The 13,602-nt window shown below is 43.1% G+C and overlaps 2 protein-coding genes and 1 pseudogene across 6 annotated transcripts in view; all 3 read left to right on the forward strand.

Annotated features, from left to right (window-relative positions):
* Window positions 1-3,675, forward strand: part of HEPACAM (hepatic and glial cell adhesion molecule) — a 39,546-nt gene extending 35,871 nt beyond the window's left edge. Inside the window, exon 7 of the mRNA XM_045283686.1 lies at window positions 3,194-3,675. Within this exon, the coding sequence (XP_045139621.1) occupies window positions 3,194-3,319 (126 nt within the window). The 3' untranslated portion in view covers window positions 3,320-3,675. The remainder of the gene's footprint in view (window positions 1-3,193) is intronic.
* LOC123520910 lies at window positions 483-3,282 on the forward strand (annotated as a pseudogene).
* A 5,691-nt stretch (window positions 3,676-9,366) lies between the features above and the next one.
* ROBO4 (roundabout guidance receptor 4) overlaps window positions 9,367-13,602 on the forward strand; it is a 14,604-nt gene continuing 10,368 nt past the window's right edge. Inside the window, exons 1-6 of one of the 5 annotated variants that reach the window (XM_045283690.1) lie at window positions 9,367-9,712; window positions 10,151-10,471; window positions 10,684-10,841; window positions 11,011-11,131; window positions 13,058-13,185; window positions 13,287-13,515. In XM_045283690.1, coding sequence (XP_045139625.1) covers window positions 9,643-9,712; window positions 10,151-10,471; window positions 10,684-10,841; window positions 11,011-11,131; window positions 13,058-13,185; window positions 13,287-13,515 — 1,027 coding nt within the window. In that variant the 5' untranslated portion in view covers window positions 9,367-9,642. Of the gene's footprint in view, window positions 9,713-10,150; window positions 10,480-10,683; window positions 10,842-11,010; window positions 11,132-13,057; window positions 13,186-13,286; window positions 13,516-13,602 lie in introns of those variants that run through there. The other 4 variants (XM_045283687.1, XM_013007613.2, XM_045283688.1 and 1 more) reach the window with 4 other exon arrangements.

Here is a 13,602-nt window from a genome sequence, read left to right on the forward strand (position 1 = left end):
TTCCCACACTGTGTCTCCAGTTGTCCCCTGTAGGGCTATCGGTCAGTGATGGACATCATGTCTCATAGTGGGGCTGGCCATGTGGTCCTCGTATTATTATTTTCATATCTTACACCGACCGCTCTCTCCCATCATCCACAGTTCTCGTGTTGTTCATCCCCCTGAGGGTGTGTGTGTGTGGGATTATGCGGTGATCATTGTGATCATTTCCCCTTTTCCCCTCCTCCCCGCACCTTCCCCCTACTCTGCTGTTATCGCTATTCTTGTTTCTGTTCCTGAGAGGTTTATCTGACCTGGATTCCATGTGTCATGAGCTCTTATCTGTACCAGTGTACATGCTCCAGTCTAGCCAGAAATGAAAGGCAGGACTGGAGTCATGATAGTGGGGGGTGAGGAAACCTCAAAGAACCAGAGGAGTATTGTGTGTTTCATTGGTGCTATACTGCGCCCTGTTTGACTCATCCCTTCCTTGTGACCCTACTGTGAGGGGATGCTCTACTATCTACAGATGGATTTGGGGACTGCTTCATCTCTTGATTGATGATTTGAATCCATGTATATCCATGGATAAGTCCTGATAGGTATGAGTTTGTTACTGTCATTTTGTTGTGTGTTTTGGATGTACTGTTGTTTTTTTTGCTTCTCATCATTTTCTGTGTCAACCTCCTTTTGTTTATTTGTTTTCTTATTATTTCCTTTATTGCTATTGTTCCAGTGCTTATGAAATCTTTATTATTTTCCTCTTCATTTTGAGAATGTGTATTTTCTTTGAGGTTATGCTGTAATTGATTATTTTCTTCCCAAATTTAAGACAATCTATTCTATCATGAAATCGTCTTGACTTTCACTCCATTTGGAAATTGTGCAACCACACTATTTATTTTCTTTCTTTACATCGTAGATTTTTGGTTCTCTGGATGTATTATATTTTGGATCCTTTCCTTCAAAACTCAGGATTCCTGGAATATCATTCATTCCTGCTTCATTTGATGTGTTATGTCTTGTTACAGACAGGGACAACTGTCTGCCTTTTCTGTCATCTTGCCAGAAGGCTCACAAATACCAATCTTAATGGTAAAGCATTAGCTGTCCCTTTAAAACAAATGCATAAACAATGAAAACCAAACTCTGTCATTACATTTAGTTGATAGCATTTTCTACATAGAAAGCTGAAAAGAATCTGCAGATATACCACTAGGTATAATATTAGGGGTCATAACGTATGGCTCCATAACAAGTCACTCCAAAATTTAATGATTAAAGCAACAACCTTTTTATTGGCTTGTAATTCTGGGTGTCAAAAGTTTGGTCTGGGCTAAGTCAGGTAATACATTCTCTTGCGTTTTTACCTAGAGTCACTTAATGGGAACTTAATATCTGGCAGCTTGAACTGGAGTTGGATGACTAAGATGTCTTCACTTATGTGTCTGGTGACCATTGCTGTCATCAATAAATTTATCAGTCTACATGAATTCAATTGCTTTCATCTATGAATTTAGCTAGGATGCCTCTTCTCTGCTCTGTGTGGATAAAACAAATTTCTTTGCATGGTAGCCTCCAAGCAGCATTTTCCAGGGACAAGATGAGAAGCTGCAAGGCCTCTTGAAGCTTAGATTTGGAAGTCCCACCCATCATTTCCACTGTATTCTATTGTTCAACCAATTCACATGGCCAGTCCAGATCAAAAGGATTGGTAAATGAATAAAATTAGGAAATACAGTTAACAATATATGTGTACAATTTGTATAGAGAAAAACATAAAAATTTATTAAAATCCATGTTAACCAACTTAGATAGGGAAGCATATACAAAGATAAGTTTATAAAATGGCAGTTCTTTCTACATATTAAATCAATTCCAATAAAGATTCCAAAATCCTTCAAGGAGCTTGACAAACTGATGGCTAAAGGATGCCAATGGCACTCTTGAAAGAGAAAGAGTGAGGTGTTTCCTTTTAAAATACAGAGAATGTGATCCAGGTAAGGAATCAGAAACATGAGCGTGCACTGGCGGTGAGTGGTCAAATGTACCAAGTGCTGAAGTACATGGCGAAGAAGTCAGAAAAGGCCCTTCCCTCCTAGACCTTCACATATGGCAGGTGCTTGCTGTAGAACAGATTGCTAGAAGTGATTGCTGGATTCTGTTGTAAGTCTTCAAGAAGAATACAGATAGGACAACATGGGACAGCAATTGAAGAAAAGACTAAGGAAAAGTTGCCATAAAGCCCTAGATGTAAAGGTCCATACTGAGACTAAGCCAAGGCAAGTGAAGTCCAACCAGGTGCTGCAAGCAGAGGTGGAACCTACTAATACAAGATGGGCTTTCTATGATAAAGATGTGCATAACGACACGAGTCTTCTGGTTGTTGATGAGGAGCCCTTCCATGACTGAGTGTTGCATAGAATGCACAATACAAGGTGAGTTTGCAGAACCCATCCCGGAAGAGGACTTCATTATTAAATCCTTGGAATAGCTGAAAGAAGAATCAGAACAAGGCCTTGCTCAACAGGTTCATGGAGACAAATCACTTCTCGACTGCTTTTTGGAATACACGATAAAAGGGCAAATCAAGACCTTTTCAACACACTGCTGAAGAGAATTCACTTGTGTATTCAAAGTTCATGACTGGAAAACTTCCTCCTGGAGGAATACCTGGTGTTGACTCATCTGATCCTAAACAGCTAGTAGAATTTGCTAGAAGGAAGTCAAGAAAAAATACATAATATAATAACCCAGAAACACTCCTATATCCTCAGGGTGGATATACAAGAAAGCTTGGAGCTAAGACTTCCCTGAGAAATTATCTCCTAGTTTATGATCTTCCAGAAATTGTATGTGCAGAATATGGGAAAGTTTTCATTGGGAGCTCAAAACTAAAACAACATCTTCTGGTTCACAGTGGAGAAAAGCCCTACCAGTACATGTTTGAGAGTTGTGGAAAGCACTTTTCCCTGGAATTCAATTTACGCTCACATGTACAAATCCACACTGGCTGTAACCAGAAGTTTACTCAGTCAAGTAACCTGAAAGCTCACATGAAGATCAAAAAGGATTAGTGATAATATGGAGGGAAAGTAGTCCTCAAACAGACCAAGGATCTAAAGAATAAATATGCCACTTGATTGTTGCTTTCAAGAAATAATTATTGAATCAAATATCTTATAAAGGCTTTATTATTTATTTTTGCTTGCAGACGAAACTTTATTGTACTTTCCAAGTCTACCTGACACCCCATTTGCACTTCCCAGAAGCCCGTTCACAGTCAGAGTTGAAGATGCTCCTGAAGGCTTTATTTTCAATGTTGCTAAGATACTCTTAGGCTTTGTAATACCATTAATACTAACTTTGATATTAACTTTTCAATTTCCCAGTCAAAATTAAAAGCCTTCTAATAAGTTTTAACTTGTGCCATTTTTAAGATACCTAATACAACATTTGACAATACTAGAAGTTGAAAATTTTGCAGTATATTAACAATAAATAGATGAGTAGTCATACACTTCAAATTTAGAAAGTAAAGATGTTTATGATTCTAGCAAACACATAATTAAATCATATATCTAGGTGTGAGTGGATATTTGATGGTGTTAATCAAGTTCATTCCATTTTAGAAATTGGAAAATAATGCCCCCTAAATGTGCTAAATATGGAAGGAAAAAATAAAACTGCATTTAAAAGAAATGACTGTTCATTTGCCTACATGACTAGCCAAAAAAAAAAAAAAAAGCAAGGCCAGTGTGTTAGACAGGATCTCTAGCGAAACAAAGCCAGGACACTTATGATTTTATATATATTTATATATATGAAGATAGATGTATAGAGCATGAAGGAATATAGCAGCTAATTAGTCCACATAGTGGTACAGAGGACTCAGTTCAACTCACTTCCATGAAACGGTCCAAGGTCAAGGAAGCAGACAGCTGAGTCTACTGTAGGGCAATTCAGGCAGTCCGGTTAGAGGCAGCAAACAGCAGAGCAGGTCACCAACAGTCAGCCAGATGACAGGAACCAACAGTCCCAAGCTCAAGTGATGATTACACCAGCAGCGTGGTGAAGCAGGTCTTGAAGGAAGAACCCCAAGCTCTAGCGACACAATCCATGGGTTGGCTGTCCCACAGGTAGTGTAGCTCGCAAAGGCTGAGAACGCCCTAAGGCAGCCACACACTGGTCTCATCACCAGAGAGCAAGAGAGAGGCGTGCCTCACAAAGCCATTTATCTCTTTGCCCTCCAATCAAACTGTGACCTTATTAATCCCACATGTTCTTATTGGCCAGGTTGGCACAATAAACCTACCTATCCCAGCCAGATTGCTCAGATTGGTGAGGGTGTGGTGCAAGTTATTTATACTTGGTTAGGGTATAAGTTTTCACAGCCATTTTGGAGAGCATTTTGCAAATACACATTCTTTTAGATTCAATTTTATTTCTAGAATTTTACAGAAATATTTGCAGTGTTGTAAAAGATGTTTGTTCAAGGATGTCAAATGGAATGTGTTTTACTAGTAATGCATTCATAACTTAAATGTCCGAAAAGAGGGAACAATTTATACCTCTATTTCATGGGAAATATGCAAGTATACTTAAAGGAAGCTTAGCCAACAGGAACAAAGGAGATCAAAGATGAGAGGGAAGGAAGACCTAAAATAAAAGAAAGTGTCCCCCCCGCCGCCATAGGATTGAATCTGATTTGTGTATGTTATATGGGAGAAGATTCAGAGAAAGTAGTAAAATATCTTGGACAAGGAATGAGATTGATTGTTTAGAGATGGACAGTTTATAATAAGCAGAAAAATGCTGCTGTCAGATATAGAATGCATTTTCTTCTCCTGCAAAGGTTTAAATAATCAGTTAGAATAGGAATACCAATTTTCTTTTATTTTTAAGATTTTATACACCATTAGAGGTAATGGTTTTACACAGCATTAGAGATAAATATGATTTTAACAGCTTTTCAGGAATAACATCAACACATTGATTTTAATTTTAATTTTGACTTTAAAAATGCTAAAATATAAAACAAGTATGTCCTAATATCAAGGGAAGATAAGGGTGGCTTACTTTTTTACTTCAGTCTGCGTGAACTGTTACTGAGGATTTAACTATAACTGGAAATTTAACTTTTTATTTATATTCGATAATGGCAATGGAACTTTTAATTTTTTTTAGTAATACAGATCCTGTGTTTCAAATCTAACATAAAAAGGAATGTTGGGTACAGAGTCCATTTAAAAGTTTGGCACTTCCTCTAAATCAAACATCCCACTATAGGATTTAAGATGAAACTTCATATTTGATGAGAACGATAGAAAATAAGTTCATTTAGTTTTTGGTTTTGCAGCAATGCGCTGCATTTGATCTTTTGTGGATTGTGGATTTCTGTTTTGAAGAAGAAATAAGACGGCATCTCTGACGGTTAAGCAGTAAGACATTAACTAGGGAGCAGGTGAAAGCCTGGGAGTGTTACAGCCATAAATGTTTGTGATGCCCTGGGATCAAGATTGCCTCACTTAGTGTAACTGGTCTATTTCTGATCTCAAAAATTCCGTTTTTAGAATTTCAAAGCTATGCTTGTAAACAATATCAGTCTAACCAAACACCAAACTCTCATTGTCGTCAAACTGATTCTGACTCACAGTGACCCTGTAGGACAGAGCAGAATTGCCCTGCAGTGCTTCCAAGGCTGTTAGTCTATCTGGAAGCAGACGACTTCACCCTTCTCCTGTGGCATGGCTATTGAGTTCCAACTTTTCAGCTTTTAAGTTGGCAGGCAAGCACTTAACTACTGCCCCAGAGGGCTCTCCAACATTAATCTTAGGATGCTACTTGGCCGGCTCCCATCTAGCTGTTTTTTGTTTTAGTTTTTTTGCCTCCCCAAAGAGGAAGATTTCTATCGAGTCAATGCTGACTTATAGCAACCCACTGTGAGTTTCCTGAGACGGTAACTGTTGAAGAAAGTAGAAAGCCCGGTCTTTCTTCTGAGGAGCAGCTAGCAGGTGGTTTACGAGCTGCCAACTATTCGGATCGCAGCCCGATGCTTAAGCACTACACCACCAGGGCTACTTATAAGGATATGTTATCTGAAAACTTTAATATTTCAGAAATGTATGCAATATTTTCCACATTTATATTCTTAAGAAAGAAGAATTAATGCCACTACGACGTGAATGCATAATATACCACCCCAAAATCATCCCGCCTAGGTTTTTATGTTTCCCTATGTTGGTATTATACAAATCCTAAACACTGATGATTGAATAAATATTTTTGGTTTCACACTGGTACAAAAAATAAAAAGATGTAGAATGAATGAAATATACAAATATTAATAAAATTTTCTGCATTAAAATGAAGAACTTCTGTTACATCATAAAGAGGAAATATAAACCCCGACTGGGAGAAATATTTGCAACATTTCCGATTCACAGAGAATTATTATCCCGGATATGGAAAGGGCACCTGAAAGTTATGGAGAAAAAACAATAGGGTAAAGCTAGAAAAAGATAGTTCCCAGAAGAGAAAATACAAGTGGTAAATAAAGACTGGAAAAGATGCACAGCTCCATTATTTAATTCAGGTTAATGCAAATTAAGACAGCAAGAAGATGCTTTTAGATAATAGGCAAAAACTAAAAAATCCACCATCTGTCCCTGAGGTTGTTGTTTAATGCCCCAGTTACAAATGATTTGGAAAACCATTTTGCATTATTATACAAAGCTGGACATTTGCTTGCCCCAAGACCCTATTTCTAGTATTATTTCATAGAGAAACTCTTAAACACTTGTAGGTTTAACAAGAGACTTTTTCTTTTTAAGTTAACAGCAGTATTATTCAAAATACATAAAAAGAACCATTTGATACATCATCTAGTGAGGGAATGATCACTCTTCAACAAAGAATCAAAAAATAAAAAATAAAATAAAATAAAAATAAAAATAAAAAAAACCCCCAAACCCCCAAAGAATCATAGAATTGTCCTGACAGCAATTGGACCCAAAACAGAATCCTGCCTCCTTTAGAGGGCCTTCAGGAGATCACCTTGTCCCTCTCCTCTCTCCTGCCTCTTAGAAGCAGCGAAGGAGGAGCTACTTACAAAAACACAAAGCACAATAGAACAAAAAGGGCTCAGTGAAAGAAGCTGTTATCCAAACTGACACCCCAGCTGCACATCATCAGTGAACTGAGTGCAGCTCCCCTTAAATAACAATGGGAAGTGACTCTGGTCAAGTAGCATCACCCCCAGTTTCAGATTACAGAAGAAGCACAGTAAGCTCAAGTTTACTTGTGTTTACAGTAAATAAGCACAAGTAAATCTGCGCTTACCTTACTTAGTGTTTAGCCTGCCCCTAATCATCTCCATGACTCATGCAGTTGGCTCTTCCTTCATTTGTGGAAATGAGACAATCAGAATGCTATGAGCCAAGTTACTGCAACGAGCACTCAAATGGTCTCGGGGAGTCATCTAAACTATTTCACTGCTGGGAAGTCCTGTCAGACATCCTTCCATATATCCCTGGGTGTTATGGATGCATTTAGTGGGGAGGTGTTCTAATGTCTCTCAGGAACAGCTCCCAGTAATTGATCCCTCCAACCATGGCCCTTGGGAGAACTTGGCTCTCCGGTGTCTGGAAGTGGAGAGGGGCTGTACTGACAGCAGTCTCCAGGGGTAGGCTGGGTGCCTGTGAGACAGGTACTGTTCCTCATGCTGTAGTAGCCTCTGGGACCCACTCCATCCCTGAAATATAGCACAAGCCCTTCTCGCTTGTTCATTCTCACTCATCACTACTGAGCACTGGGGTAGTCATGGATCTGACTTTTGGCAAGACATCACTTTAAGACAACAGAACTGGATTGTGGAGATTTGAATAAAATCAAGTGTCATTAGAGTATTCATTAAAGCACTGAAAGAGAATCAGTCTCCAAGTCTTATAAAAAAAATAGAAGAGACTAAAGAAGGATTGTTCCCAGCAATCCTTGGGGAGCAGGCAGGCAGGTCTCAGACATACTGGGAGGCTTAGTGTCTATACTCCAAAGTGTCCGTACATGTCACCTGTCTTACCACATAATTTCTGTCTTGTCCCTGATTGACTTCAGTGCCCATGCATTCAAGCATCACTATCACTCTGGCTCCACAGTCCTTTGACTTCATCAACACCACTCCACTCTGTCCACCATACAGGCAATAGTCATGCCCTGGACCCAGCTATTCTCCATATCTAAAACCCCAAACTCAGTTCTTAGGTCCCTGTTCCTAGCCCTGCAGCGCTGTCTCTCTTGGTCTATTCTTTACCTGGGGGGCACCCCTGTCTGTGGAGATCCTGAGGTTCTCTGTCACTGGCTCAGTCTGAGGAGTGCAGGAGGCCTGCCTCTAAAGGCTGTTCGGGGCTGTGACTGAAACTGCAGGGGCAGCACAGGCTGGAAGAGGGAGGAGGGAGGGGTCAGTCGGATCGACTCCCCTACTCCCACCCCACCCCCACCACTGCAAAGGAGCCATCTTGAAACAATTAGAAACAAAGGCTGACACTCTTCCGCTGAGCCTGGCCTCTGGGCCTTCCCGGAACAGCCCTGGGAAATGAGTGAGATTCCAGATTTGGAAGGAAGAGACCTGTAAACAGGAGGTGGGCTCTGATCCAGGAGGGTGGCTGCTCTCTAAGGACAGGGTGGAGAGCGCGGGAGGAAGGCTGCCCTGGCAGGCTCAGAAGGCCCGCAAAGACCAGTTATTGCAACCACCTTTCCAGGGTTTGAAAACCATCCCTGCCTAGTCAAGGTTTTTCAAGGTTGGTATTTATTCTTTGGCACATCCCATCACGGAACGTACATGCACTTGGATGTTTTCGGTGACGGGATGGACCTAAGACTAAATAAATGACAATGCTGATTAACCTTTACTAATCACATCTTATCTGCCAGAAACTGTGCTAGGTGGTTTTAAGCTTGATCTTATTTCATTTTTCCTCCCGCCCTCAAGGAGAACCACCGTCATTTTCCCCATTTTACAGATGAGGGGACTGACTCACCGAGTAATTTAGAAACTTGTTTCGTTTCCCCCTGAGCGGAATATGGACGTGGATTTTGTGGAAATCTCCCACATTGTCCCAAAGGCCATGAAGCCTTCCAGTCTCCCATCCTTCCCCACTCCACATGCATCTATCCTGGGGAAGTGGACCTTGGATGACAATGGACCAATATCCTCCTGCTTACACCCCATCCCCCCATTGAACTAAATTCCCTCCATTTAATCCCTTCAACGCACCCTTTACCTTTCTGTCCTTCACTTCTTAACATTATGCCCTGAGATCCTACCTCTGGAGGGCCACTCCATTCTAGCAGTGGGACTTATCGGTTAAGCATTATGATTCAAGGATAAGAGCCAAGAAGAGGTTTAAGGCTAAAAGTTTAAAGGCTAGTATTAGAGTCCTTGATTGGGTAGTATAAGAATTCCACTCCTCCGATCTCATCTCTGTTCTCCAAGGCTATGAAGGCTGGACAGGAAGCAACTATTTCCTCAAAGCTGCTTTCCTCCTGGGCAGAGCCTTGGTCACAAACAACCACCAACACCAGCTCCGCCCCTCCATCCCCCTCCACTGTTGATCTCAGAGCAGCAGAACAAAGTGCTTGGGCAAGAACAGCGAGCTGGGAGCAGTCATGGACTGGGGAGCCCTGAGCTTCCTCAGGGTCAGATGGCCCCTGGCTTTCCTTCTTTCTCTTTGCTCTGGTGAGTCTGGCCCTTGCTCTTCTAGCCCCCGCAAGCCCTGTGTGCGCAGCGCGTTTGTGTGTGTGTGTGTGTGTGTGTGTGTGTGTGTGTGTGTGTGTGAGAGAGAGAGAGAGAGAGAGGAGGCCATGGGAGAGGGAAAGGGTGGGGGTGAGGGAGAGATCAAGCACATAATGTGCGGGCATTTGTGGGCCCTGGTGATTTGGTGCGTCAAGTACTAGGCTACTAACCAAAAGCTTGGCAATTCAAGTTCACCAGCAGCTCCACAGGAGCACAGGAGTCTGATGTGGCAGCCTCTTTCCACAAAGATTTACAGCCTTGGAAAACCTATGGGGCAGTTCTACTCTGTCCTAGCAGGCCACTATGAGTCCGAATTGCTGACCATGGGTTAGTTTTGATTTAGGGGAGTCAAATAGGGCTCTGCTGTTCTTTCCCTGGCAGGAAGCATGGCTCAGGACTCTCCACCCCAAATCCTCATCCACCCCCAGGACCAGCTGCTCCAGGGCCCTGGCCCTGCCAAGATGAGCTGCCGTGCCTCAGGCCAGCCACCTCCCACTATCCGCTGGCTGTTGAATGGGCAGCCTCTGAGCATGACCTCCCTGGAACTACACCATCTCCTTCCTGATGGGACTCTCCTGCTGATGGGACCCCCTGCGCAGGGACATGCCTTGAATGACCAGACAAACCTGGGTGTCTACACCTGTGAGGCCAGCAACCACCTGGGCACAGCTGTTAGCCGAGGTGCTCGGCTGTCTGTGGCTGGTGAGAGTGTAAGAGGGCAGTGAAGGGTGGCATGCCTGAGGTGGGATGCCTGAGGTGAGGAAAGCGTGTAAGAAGATATCTGTGAGGGGAGGTCTGGGTTGAAATGGCTCTTTGGGGGAGACCTGAGTAAAGCAGAGTGTATGGGTGGTGGTGGTGATGGTGGGAGATGGGTGAGATTAGACCTCCTCTTCTATCCTCCATCCACCCCACAGTCCTTCAGGAGGATTTTCAGGTCCAGCCTCGGGACATGGTGACCATGGTGGGCAAGCAGGTTATTCTGGAGTGTGAGCCACCCTGGGGCCTCCCAGAGCCCACAGTCACATGGTGGAAGGATGGGAAATCCTTGACCCTACAGCCAGGCCGGCAAATGGTGAGTGTAGTCACGTCCCAATGCTTCCTTTTGCCATGGGCTTAGCAGGGCATGCTCCAAATGACTAATATTATGCCTCCAGCCACATCTCCCCAGGCAAAATGAGAGAAAGAGTGGCAGTGAGCTCCTATTTACATGGGAGGCATCACAATCTCTCTGACCCTGACAGGTGTCCAAGGGTTCCCTGCTGGTGACTAAAGCTGAGAAAAGTGACTCGGGGACCTACATGTGTGTGGCCGCCAATAATGCTGGGCAGCGGGAGAGCCGGGCAGCCAGGTTGTCTGTTCAAGGTAAGAGTAGGAGCCATCTAAAGTCAGAGTCAAGTTGGGCTATTTATTGGAGTGGTCTAGTCTTGGGGGGCAGGGGCATTGAGTAGGCGGTTTTCCTGTCTAGAATAGACATCACTCACTCACTGCCATTGAGTCGATCCCAACTCATAACAATCCTCTGGGACAGGTAGACCTGCCCCTGTGAGTTTCCCAGACTGTCAGTGTTTACCAGTTACAGCTGTTTCCCACGGTCCTGTCTTTCTCTTGTGGAGTAGCTGGTGGTTATGAACACGGGGATCGTAGCCTACCACGTAACTACTAGGAGTGCACTAAAATGAACGGAACCTCTCACCATTAAACAGAACTACTCTATAGCGTTCCAAAACCTTCGTTTTTTAATGTCATTAGCATTTCATCCACATGTCATACATTTCAATCATTCATTCATATCAAGAAGAGTTGTATAATTATCACCATATTCAATTCTAGAACTTTTTCTTCTTCCTTGTAGTCATTGTTATTCATGTAATTTTTTTCCTAATTGTGGCAAAAATATACACACCTGTACATTCTCCTATTCTACAACATCTGCTTGTATAATTCAGTGCCGTTGATTACACTCTTCATGTTGTACAAATATTATTGGTATCCTTTTCCAGATTAGTGACTTAAAGCCAATGCCCACTACACAAGGACTCTTCCCCCTTTACCTCTGGTAACCATTGGTCAAGTTTGGTTTCTTTCTTTTCCTCATGGTTTTCTTGATATAGTGTTCACATGTCATACACATCCATGGTTAAATTCCTTTTAAAATAAGTTGTATAATCACAGTAAGTTCTAGGGTTCCCTCCTGCATTCATTGTTTGCTCCCCAAATCCCTTCCCCCTCCCTAGGTCCCATCGTCCCCCACATACCTGATAAACCATTGCATCAGTTTTATAACTATGCAGCTAGTCCTTCTGTGCTTCGCAAACTGGGAAACCCAACCGAAACAATAAATAAAATGAAGTAACAAATAAATAGGCAAGGTTAATCAGGGGTCCTCAAACTACGGCCTGCGGGCCACATGCGGCCCGCTGAGGACATTTATCCGGCCAACTGGGTGTTTTTGCCCCGTTTTGGTTTTTTACTTAAAAATAAGATATGTGCAGTGTGCATAGGAATTTGTTCATAGTTTTTTGTTAAACTATAGTCCGGCCCCCCAACAAGTCTGAGGGACAGTGAATTGGCCTCCTGTTTAAAAAGTGTGAGGACCCCTGGTTAAAATAATGATAATGTAAAGATGAAAATACAAACAATGACTAAGAAAGAAAAGACCACCATCAATATTTAAACAGCCAGGGAAGAAATTTCTGTCATGGAAAAAGCAAGAACTACTCAAGCCTAGAACTAATTCAGGTTGGGTCAAGAGGGAGGTCAACTGACCAAGTATCAAGTTTGATCCAGCATAATCAAGCTTACCATAATCTTTGTTTGATAGTAAAGCTCCTCAACTCCCTTGTCTGTGGCTAGAGGGGATCTGCCAGCGGATTAATTGGAATAGATACTCTGCAGATGGGTTTGGGGTTCCTCCATGGCCTTCTACAAATTTGGTGTTCACAATTTAAGCTCTAACACTTTTCCCTTCATCATATTTGGATTTTTTGATTGTCATCTTTGGATCGTACAAGCTGGTGTGCTTCTTCCATGTGGACTTCCATGTGGACTACGGCTATAAATCTTGATGGAAGCAGACTGCCACAACTTCTCCCTCCTGCAGAACAGCTGGTCCATTTGAACCATCAACCCTCTGGTTAGCAGCCAACCGCTTAATGACCGGCTCCTAAGGAGTCCTCTAGACCTGGGAAACTGAGACATCGTGGCTTCTCTGTGGCTGGGGAAGTGGCTCATTCCTCAAGTCCTTCATTTTGGTCCATAAGCTGCAGTTCTAGTCTTATGTCTCCACAGAGCCCCAGGTCTACAAACAGCCCCTAGAGCTCCTGGCTGTGCGCATTCAGCTGGAAAATGTGACTCTGCTGAACCCTGACCCTGCAAAGGACCCCAAACCTGGGCCTGCTGTGTGGCTCAGCTGGAAGGTGAGGCCCGGCACCCAAGAATGTATGTCAGTCTAAAACTCAAGAAGATTCTGGTTATGAGCTTCCTGACCCCTGGCCCTTACTCTTGAATCCTTCCTCAGGTGAGTGGCCCTGCTGCCCCAGCTCAGTCCTATACAGCATTGTTCAGGGCCCAGCCTGCCCCAGGAAGCCAGGCGGCTCCATGGGCAGAGGTCCTGCTGGCTGGATGGCAGAATGCAGAGCTTGGGGGACTCTTCTGGGGCCAAGACTATGAGTTTAAAGTGAGACCATCCTCCGGCCGTGCTCAAGGTCCTGACAGCAACGTGCTACTTCTGAGGCTACCAGAACAAGGTCAGGGATAGACTGCCATCCCAAGATCCCAATGACCCAGTAACAGACCCTTTGGCCTTTTCTTATGCACCATTCTAGGGAGGGCGG

This window comes from Echinops telfairi, unplaced genomic scaffold (assembly GCF_000313985.2).
Source record: "Echinops telfairi isolate 266 unplaced genomic scaffold, ASM31398v2 ScPeMD7_7465;HRSCAF=8503, whole genome shotgun sequence".
Classification (NCBI taxonomy): Eukaryota; Metazoa; Chordata; class Mammalia; order Afrosoricida; family Tenrecidae; genus Echinops; species Echinops telfairi.